Here is a 10003-nt window from a genome sequence, read left to right as displayed (position 1 = left end):
CAACTGGGTTCTGCCGTCTGTCCTGTGATGGAGTCCTCGCCTTCACTCACAGTTGCAGAACCCTCCAGCGGTTTATCATTCGGATGCCTTTACAGCCTTTTGTTGTCTTGTTTGCACAAGCTCTCGGTTCACGTCAAAGGGGGATCTTGTTGCGTCTCAGATTTTATGCTAGTTTCGGTTATTTGAGCTTAAGAAATGATAATTTTCAGCGCGTTGTGGTCGTGTTCGTGTTCCTGCCAGAGCAGACGAGGAGGAATGATGTGCTTCATGCGAGTGATCCGTCAGCGGAGTCCACAGAGTCGCCGCGAGGTTCACGCTGTGATTCAGCGAGGATGTTTCCTCCCCGCGCAGCTCACAAATCAAACATTTCCAGAGAGTCCGGACCATTTCCGACTCTCTGCCCAATGGAGGGAGCAGATTGCCTCTGTCATCTCGGTCATTGGGTGAAGGTGATTGTGAGCGTACGGCTCGGTGTTCAGGCCGTTTGCTCTCAGACTCGGAGACACATCACAGCCCCGCGGCATGATTGCCTCTCTTCAAACTCCCATTGTCCTGATCATTACTGCGGCGCCCCTTCCAAACACTGCTCCCTGCTCTCGGCTGAACTCCGGTGTTTATCAAAATGAGACTGTAATTACTCCATTCAAATGGAAATGTCACATTAATGTTGACACTCGCAGCTTGAATTTACACAGACAGGTTTTGTCACTTTGCTCCCAGCAAACAGCCGCAAGGAGCCAATCCAGGCTGAGTATGCAGCTGATGTGTTAAGTAACATTTGGAGCCCAGAAAAAAATAGTATTTCATAATTTAAGCGTGAACTGTCTGGATGTTTGTAACATTATAACACCCTGCCATCCATGAACTTCATTTTTGATGAATATTGGACATCAGCCTCTTTCTGCACGAGCTTTTATTTTGTCATTTAATCCATAACCACAATTAATTTCAGCAAATAATCCCCCAAAAACAACCACAAACACACAGATGAAAGATATTGACTGGTCTGATTCGGATCCAGGAAGCCGGGGATCTGAAGAGACAGATTTGTCCTCTACTGTCTCCACCTCCTCCATCTTCTCTCCACCATCCATCCTGCACCTGTCCTCCGCTTCACCCAGCGCTGTATAAATCCTGGAACCGCTCCTTTTCCGGTGAGGAATGGATTGTTGTGTTATTTCCAGGTAATTGTATCAGTTCCACCTTCACGCCATAAAACGTTTGACCTTGTGCGTGCAGCCTGTCGCGGGCGGCGCCCCGCAGAGCGCCCCTGTTGGGTATCGATAAAACAACGTGGCATTTATAGAGAGTGGGAGGGGGGTATTGACGGCGTGACGGCTGTGCGACAGCCTCTGCTCATCTTTTCATCTGCGGCTCTATTTTTGCTGAGGAGCGTGGGCGAGCCGCTCGGCGCTGTCACAGATTTCCATATTGTCTTTTAAAGTTTGAATAGATGAAGACAGTTTTGTTTTAGCTCGTCTCTTCGGTCTCATCGCCGCTCATCCCTGCCTCTGCAAAGTGTCACCAGAAGGTTTCATCAGAATAAATACATTCAGGAGCTGAAGTCGTGGGTTGGTATTCCCGTGCACGCTGATGACAGATGCTTCAAGTTCAGTCGACAGGATTAAGTTCAGTGCACTCATGAAAATAATTGCTTGTTTAAATAAACTGATTGCATTAGATTACTTCAGTTCATGTATTTTGTTGCAACAATAATAAAAGTGGGTTTCCTCATTCATCCCAGCAACAAAAAAAAAAAGAAAAAGAAAAAAGAAAACAATTACTTGTTGGCTTCTACACAAATAGAAACAAATGGAAATTGTGATAACTCTCATTTGGTCCTGAGTATTAAATGGAGTGGAAATAAACAGCAGGCTTGTTTTTTTCTCTTTTTTTTACAGTTCATATTGAGTTATTTTGTGTGCAGCGGTCTGTGTCCCTGCAGTTGTTTTAAATAAAGATGGATTTTAGAAATATACAACAGAAAAGCAACCACTGCAGGAACCTTGGTAGATTTGAAATCCATTCATAAATCAGAGGTGTGTGTGTGTGTGTGTGTGTGTGGTGTGCATGCGATCATTATTTCTTGATCCACATTATTTGCCACATGACAAATATTCTTCCCGAGGTCCAGAAAGTCCTGACACATTACATGATACTTATTAAATAAAAACAAACTGATGCAGTACGTTTAAAAAAGACCAATCCGGAAACATTTGGTTGGTTTGTTTAAAGCTGAAATGGGTTTTGTGGAGATGATAAATACTACGTATTTGAAGAATGAGACGGATTTGAGGATGTGTTTCTCAACTTAGTGGGACTGCACCGAGGTACCGGACAGGAAAACGGTTGAAAACATGGATGAAGGGATGAAAGCAGCGTTTCCTGCTTCAGCAGTCCTGCAGTGTGTGTTCAGAGCTGGAGATTCTCGGACTGATCTGCTCCAGTGGCAGTCAGTATGGTGCCTGCAGCCACCTGTTCACCATCAGGCCTTGATCTGTAAACTCCTAATTATTCTGTCTGGAGGTATTCTCAGATTAAAAGAAAAGATGATGACCCCAATTTGTCTTGTTTCCAGCTCACTTTTTGCTTTGTCACATGATATTATTTTGTCCTCCAACAAAGTCATTTTGAGTTACAATCAAAATGGTTGATGGCGCTGATTGATTCATGTTCCTTCATGATGTGAGGGATCCTCACTCATCTCTGTTATTTGGTAATTGTGAGCAATTGTGCAATTATGATGTCAAGTCATGCTGCGGCATCTGCAACATCCTCTTTTAACGTGGCGTGTCGTCGTCATGGCAACAGTAAACATGTCAAAGCAGCAACGTGACTTGAGCACAGTGAGCATCGATGTCAGGATGACTGACCGTCACGGCATTTCTATTAAGCCCGTTGATTGACAGGTCTAGAAATAATGTTTGTTACGGCGTGCTGCTGCGAGTGTCATCCAGCTGAACATCCTCTGAAATTTCCCTCTTCTTCTTGGTCCCGTTTTGCCATTTCTGTGAATGCTCCATTGATCGATTGTGTAAAAGCTCGCTCATGCATTTGCACCTAAAATGCTGTCAATAATATCCACCATTACTTCCATTATTTGCCCAGGTAAAAGGGAGGAAAGGGAGGCAATTAAAGAAAAAAACCCAAAACAAAACAAAAAAAAAAACAACTAAAATACTATCAGCAAGGCGCAGATTCACATAGGACCAGTATCATCACAAGATGTCAATGTTAAAGTAAAGTTTACTTCACAATTTACAGACATGACGCATTGGGATAGGATTAAGATCACAGATACCCCCACAGTTATTACAAACCACCATTGGTCCTGAGGAAGAACGAATCCCTCGTGCACTCACGACTGAAAACAAAGCAAAAACCCGAGAACAGCTCCTCTGAGTGAAGATGCTTTGCAGGCATTTTGATTGTATCCATAATGTGACACTAAAAATCGAAGTATTTGAGGGAAGCTGCACTGTTTTGTTTTTCTATGTTAAAAAAAAAGGGTTCATCCTGAAGCAAAGGATGAATATTTGTGAGTTTCTCTTTGACTGTTTCTCTTTGGTTCTTTTGGTTGTTTTTCAGTTGTTGCAGTTCCTCACAGTCTGAAATGCTGTTGACCCCCCCCCCCCCCCCCCCCCCGCAACCCCCACCCAACCCCCCCATCTCCCAATCCTGAATTTTTCATGTGGCACTTTCCATTTAGTGACAAGTCCCCGATATAGAGAGCATGAGCTGCTAATGTCTGAATCCTGAGGGAAACAGGCCTGTGTGTGTGTGTGTGTGTGTGTGTGTGTGTGTGTGTGTGTGTGTGTGTGTGTGTGTGTGTGTGTGTGTGTGGTCAGCTAGCAGGTTGGTCAGTGTGAAACTGACAGTATGTGACAGTTCATAGAAGACAAACTGACTCACAGACAGAAACCACCTTGACCCAGTCAAGGACAACTACAGTGTATACCACACACACACACACACACACACACACACACACACACACACACACAGAAACATGTTCTGTGTAGGAACACAGCCATATGAATTTTGACAGCGTCTTTATTTTTCACAGTTCCAGGATTAGAAAACAGAGCTGGTTTCTGTATGACTGCAGAAATGAGTTGGATAAAAGTCATTTTTATGCACGATCGGCAGGGAGAAAACATGGACTCGCTCATTTATTGATCGCTGTGGACCAGAAGGAGAAGTCTCCCAGCGAGCAATGCTAATTTTTGATTGCAGAGTCTCCATGAAGCAGTCCGCTCGGTCTGCAGATGTATAAATATGAAAACTTCTGAACCAACAAAACACATGTTCCTCTTGGGTCCAGTTTACTGGGCTTCACAATAAATGTCTTGGCTTGGTCTGATTTAGATTAAATCAATAAAATTAAATATGCAATCAATTGCAATCATAACCAGAAACGTTCATTTGGTTTTAATAAGATTTATGTGATTATGGGTTAATGAAGCAAACTGCAGTAATTTTCCAAATTGAAAATGTCATGAAAACCACTGGTTTCTTATTTAACACGTGCATGTTTTTTTTTTCTATTATTAAAAAAAAAAAATCATAAAGATGTTTACAACAAGAAGAACCAACACATTAATCTCAATCAATTGGTAGCTGACATGAAAAGATCCCGCGCTGTTCAAAGAAGTATTGATTGCGTGATTGATGAACAGAGCAGATCATCTCAGATATGTCCTAAAACACACAATCATTGTTTTTTAATCATCGAGTTCTGTGTGATGGAGACGTTCCTCTGTTTTCATGGTAACGGTTGATGTGCTGATGACGGTCTGGTTGTTAAAAACTCTTGGTAGGAGGTTGTTTGTAGAGTATGAAGGTACTGACGGAATCTTGGATGAGGATCTAATTAATAACACATTAAATCAGTTTTCTGATCTTGTCCAGTTTGTAAATCTGCTTGATCTGTGTTTATATTGAAGTATACATATATTATGTCAAAACTGCCTGCAAGGCTCCGCCTCCCATCCCCCATCAAGACCAGGCGGAACTAATCACCTGGTTACTGTCCCCGGCCGGCTGGGTGTGGAAGAGACACCTGTGTTGGAGACTACGGCTGTGTTCGAAACCGCGTACTTACCTACTACTCATACTAACTTATTGAGTATGCAGTGCGTTCACACTGGCAGTATGCGATTTGTGAGTATGCGAGAAGTTCCCGGATGCATACTGCATTCGCCAGAAATGTTGAGTATACATCGTGGGTTTACTACTCATACTGAAATTACCCAAGATGCAACGCGACGCGAAAAAAAAATTAATTATTAATAAATTAATTTATTTTAATTTAAAATAGTTAAAAAAAGCCACTTACATCTGACAAGTCCATGCTGAAAGCGACCATGATGTACCGAAGACGGCGAGCCGATCTTCGTTGAAGAGCCGAAAAAACTCTCCGTCAGTAGGCATCGTAACTGGTCCAATTTCGGTAACGGGACAACGGTCCAAACGGCGATGTTAAGCGAGATATATTGCTGGAAGGTTGGCTTCTTGTTTTCAAAGTAAAAGCACAGATTTATCACTGAGGTTTTTTTGCATGAGAAAGGGAAGGGGATGGTTAATTTTTGTGAAAATAACCGGAAGTGTGTTGCTCACTGCGGCTGGCTTAAATTTCGCCGAATTCGTCCGAACAAAATCATAAACAGTTGGTATTCGGACAAATAAACGACACACTCGGGCTCTAAACCACCACTTTGTCACCTAATTTAAAAAAATATATATATCTATAAAGTTATACATTTGAAGACTTTAGAGCTAAAGTGAAATCAGCTTTAGCCGGTCGATTTCGGCTCGGGGAGGAGTGCAATGCATTGTGGGTTATTATGTAGTATGCTGTAGTGTAAACGCTTTGCATACTGTCTGATGGACTGGGTATGCAGGGTGCAGTATGGACAGTATGGGTCTGGAAGTATGTAGTAGGCAGTATGCGGTTTCGAACACAGCCTACCTCCACAAGAAGCAGAGCGCAGCTCACCCAAACTGTTTATAAAACAGAAAAGGTCTTCCTCTCTGACTAACCTGTGCCAGAAACTCTCACAACTGTGGATGGACAGCGGGTAGAGTTGCGACGTTTCGCTGTTTGTGTAAATATCGCCGTCAGTTTGCATGGAGAAATGTTTGTTGCGTTCAGGAGCGCCTGGGACATTCCGGCTCCAAACGCAAACTTTTTAGTTGTTTTTCTCCATGGAAGTGCAAAATTTGTGTTGATTGTTAGATTTAAGGAAGAATTAATCATTTTAAAATGTGAATGAAGTTTAAACTTTGAGAGCATGTGTTGTGAGGAAAAGCATTTCATTTATCACTGCATTTGTTTGCTACCTCTGTTTAAACTGTGTTAAATGTTTAAGGATAATGTATAAGATTATTTGGTTCTTTATTGCCAAATCAAAATCCATGCTGTCATTATGAATTAACCTTTGTAAAAGACTTACTATTAGGATTAATTGGGCTATATTTTGTGTTTTCCTTCTAAAGGTTTTTCACCTAGAGCCTAAAAATCTGGTGCAATCTGCTAGAAAACCTAAAGAAATTGGTGCAACCTACTAAAGAGCCTAAAGAAACTGGCTAAGGACTAAAGAAATCTAATAACGAGCCTAAAGAAACCTGGTAAAATCTGTATATGGATCATCTTGTTTTGGCTGTAGACGCTTTAATGTCATCCTGGTTCACATCTTGAAGGAGCTGGGTCAGAGGTCAGGGGTCAGGGTTTAGGGTTAGTGGTGGAGAAGGTGAAGAAGATGGTTTGGTGGTGGAGTGTCTTGTGTGTCTACCCACATCCAAAATACAGCAAAAGTTCAGCATTTTCCCATAAAAAGTGTTAGAGTGTAAATATGGCCTGAAGAAACACAACAAAGTTGGAGTTTTATTTTTGCTGTGATCTATAAGCTGAACATCTTCATTCATGTGAAGCAGGAAAAGCTAAATATAGCAAAGCATCTCTGCTCTGCAGCTCTCTTACAAACACTGAGTGATCTGAAGTCCTGAATAATCAGAGGAGATGGAGAAGAAATGAATTGTGGAGAGAGGAATAGAAACATGGAGGAGATTGTCCTCTCTAATGAAGAAATGCAATTATTCCCTCAGAGATCAGCGATCGGAGCTTCTGCTCCCCCTGCTTCCTCCTTCTGCTCTGGCCTCACGCCGAAGCTTTCAACCAGACTGGACATCAACATGCTTACCATACTTATCCCACACTGATACCAGACCAACCTTAAAAATCCACCCAAAAAAGTATCAGAAGGATCAATATTTTTGAATACTTTATCAATCTGCACTGGTTGCCTGTTCGTCTGCTGTTAGCACGAGGCTTAATGTGTGAGTTTAGAGCTAATTGCTTCAATTTCAAACGCTGTGTGAGACTTTTTGTCCTGTTTGCTGGTGAAACAGGAAGCAGCCTGGGAACGGCTTGATTCGATCAGCGGTGTAAGAAGAGATGACGTGAGGTTGTTTTCCAGCTGAAATATGCTCGGTGGTTTTAAATGTTCTAATGGCTCTGATGTGGAGATTAAACAGCCGGGTGTAGTAACAGAGACATGACGACATGGATTATTCACAACATCTGAGGCACGCATGCTTCAGAGAGCAGCAGGACGCTCCAGGCTCCTTCCCTTCATTAGTGGCCACATAAAACCAGATGTAGACTTTCTTCTTCAGTTTGAATGAAATATTTTGTTTTTTCCTCCCCGTGCAGCCCAGTTCTGATGCCGCCGCCACCTCTTGCGGAGGGTTGTTGAAGTGGAAAGCCAGTCTAGAATAGAGTATCATCTACATATAGAATGATTAATCTCGTTAAATGCAGCAAGAAGAGTATATTGTGGGAACATTCAGCTTCAGCTAAGATTCAACGAAATGAGAATTTCTTTTTAAAAATATCAAACAACAAAAATCCAATGTGGGCAAAATGTGACTTTAGTTTTTCCATGGTTTAACATTATGCTGCTTTAATATTAAAATCTGGATCAGACTGACTCGGATCTCATAGTTCTGTTTCCTTCTGGAAGTTATTTTAAGTAGTAATTCATGCCAATTCTGAACCAGAATCTGTACTTCTGATTTTCAGTTCATAGACGGCTGTGACTTGATGGATTTAATCTGATGAGGTTTGATATTGTTTCTTTTCTTCTCGTGAACTGCTAATTTCAGAGTGGAATTGCTGAAGTATCCAGGTAATCTTGATGCTGGTTGAATTATTGTTAATATTATTATTGTCATAATTATTCCTCATCTCCTCGTTCCTCTCATACAAGAAAAAATCTGTTTCTCTGTTTATGTTCGTTCTCTGTTTTTTGGTTGAGCAGTTGTATTTGTAAATTTCTTTCAGCACTTCTTTAAAATCTTGAGGAGAAAATGGAAAGACGCCCCGAGGAGAGACTTAACATCTCATATTTAACAGCCGCTGCAGCTGTCTGGAAGTTTTCTGAAACAGCAGCTGCTCAGGGGGGAACAGATCCACATTTCTACACCTCTCCGTCTCTGTCGCTCCGTCGCTCCACAGTTTTCAAAGTCACATAGAAAGAACAGAAACAGGAAACAGTGAGGAAAAGTTTTTATCCTATAGCGTCTCCGCGGAGAGTTTTCTGACTTTTTTTTTTTTTTTTGTATTATTATTTGCATCCTGACACGATGAGCAGAACTTTCCTCTGACTGTCAGCTCTATTCTCAAAGTTCCAGAAAGCATGGGGCAGTGTGTGAGGTGGGCTTAAGTCTGATCTCTGAAACTCAAAGGGAAGTGAACCAACAACTCAGAATTAAACTACAATGTTCAGAGGATTAATAACGTTCACTTTAATCTTTTGAAGCTTCAGCAATTGGACAGAAAAAATTCAAATTCATTGAAAATATACTTGTTTTTTCATTTATTTATTTCAAGTATTCAACAGTTTTGGGAATTTTACACTTTTATTTCCAAAGAAATGCTGAAATATGAAATTTTGCGTTATTCTCTCCGTTCTGCCGCAGATGTACGTGACGTGCACGGTGCAGGCCAAAGGAACCCGGCTGGCCAAGCCGGTGCTGTCTCTGGGCTTCATGTGTCTGGCCTTCCTCACCGGGCTGAACCGCGTGGCCGAGTACCGAAACCACTGGTCGGACGTCATCGCCGGCTTCGTCATCGGGACGGCCATCGCCACGTTCCTGGTGAGAACACACAACTTACCTGAAAGGAAAACGCGAAAATCAAGAATAGCAGCAGGCAGTGAATCAGATCATTTGTTGAGATTATCTCGGTGAGGGGCCGCTGATATATCAGGAGCAATAAAGCCTGAAAAGGTCCCGCAGTTTGGCTGGGCTGCGTAATAATGAGGCTTTGGGTCGTAAAAATGAAACACGTTAATGGGATTTTTAATGCTTAAGACACAATAACGGCTCGCATTAAGGCATCAGGATTATTTATACTTCTCATCACACTTGTTTATGCCATCTCTTCTAATTCGACTGTGGGGGCTAATTAAGACGGCGCGCATGTGTGTCACATCAGGATATTTGAAATGTCTGCACACAGCATGAGGCCTGCCGACCGAAAATACATTAAGTTTAATGACGACAGTCCCACCGGCCCCCGCACAGCCGTGTAGGATCAGCTGGGCTGGAGGTGAGACTGTGCTGGATGGATGGACTCAGTTTAAAGACCTTCTGTTTCAATTCAATTCAGCTTTATTTTAGTCATTTCTAGACATTTTTACAGAGAAACCCCAACAGATCCGGCTTCAGGATCTTCCCTTTAAAGGTTTTCTGTTTCAAGATCTTATGTTTTCAGGACTTTATCTTTTAAAGAACGTCTGTTTCAGGACTCAGTTGTCCACATAAAGTATCCCAGGCTGCACTGCTCTGTAGAAGATCACCCGTACAGAACAGAACACTGTTTCTCTTCAAATGATTTTTCACCTCAAAGCCACATTTTGCTCTTTATTGAAGATCACACACACACATACACACAGTGTATGACCTACATTTTGAATGCAGTCAGCCTCTCACATCTCTC

At 42.0% G+C, this 10003-nt stretch overlaps 1 protein-coding gene across 1 annotated transcript in view; it reads left to right on the top strand.

The window, feature by feature from the left end:
* Positions 1-10003, top strand: part of LOC115393971 (phospholipid phosphatase-related protein type 5-like) — a 28240-nt gene that overhangs the window by 13897 nt on the left and 4340 nt on the right. Inside the window, exon 2 of the mRNA XM_030099093.1 lies at positions 8983-9159. Coding sequence (XP_029954953.1) covers positions 8983-9159 — 177 coding nt within the window. The remainder of the gene's footprint in view (positions 1-8982; positions 9160-10003) is intronic.

The sequence above is a fragment of the Salarias fasciatus genome, chromosome 9 (assembly GCF_902148845.1).
Source record: "Salarias fasciatus chromosome 9, fSalaFa1.1, whole genome shotgun sequence".
NCBI classification, from domain to species: domain Eukaryota; kingdom Metazoa; phylum Chordata; class Actinopteri; order Blenniiformes; family Blenniidae; genus Salarias; species Salarias fasciatus.
This window is presented reverse-complemented; position numbering and strand designations above follow the sequence as displayed.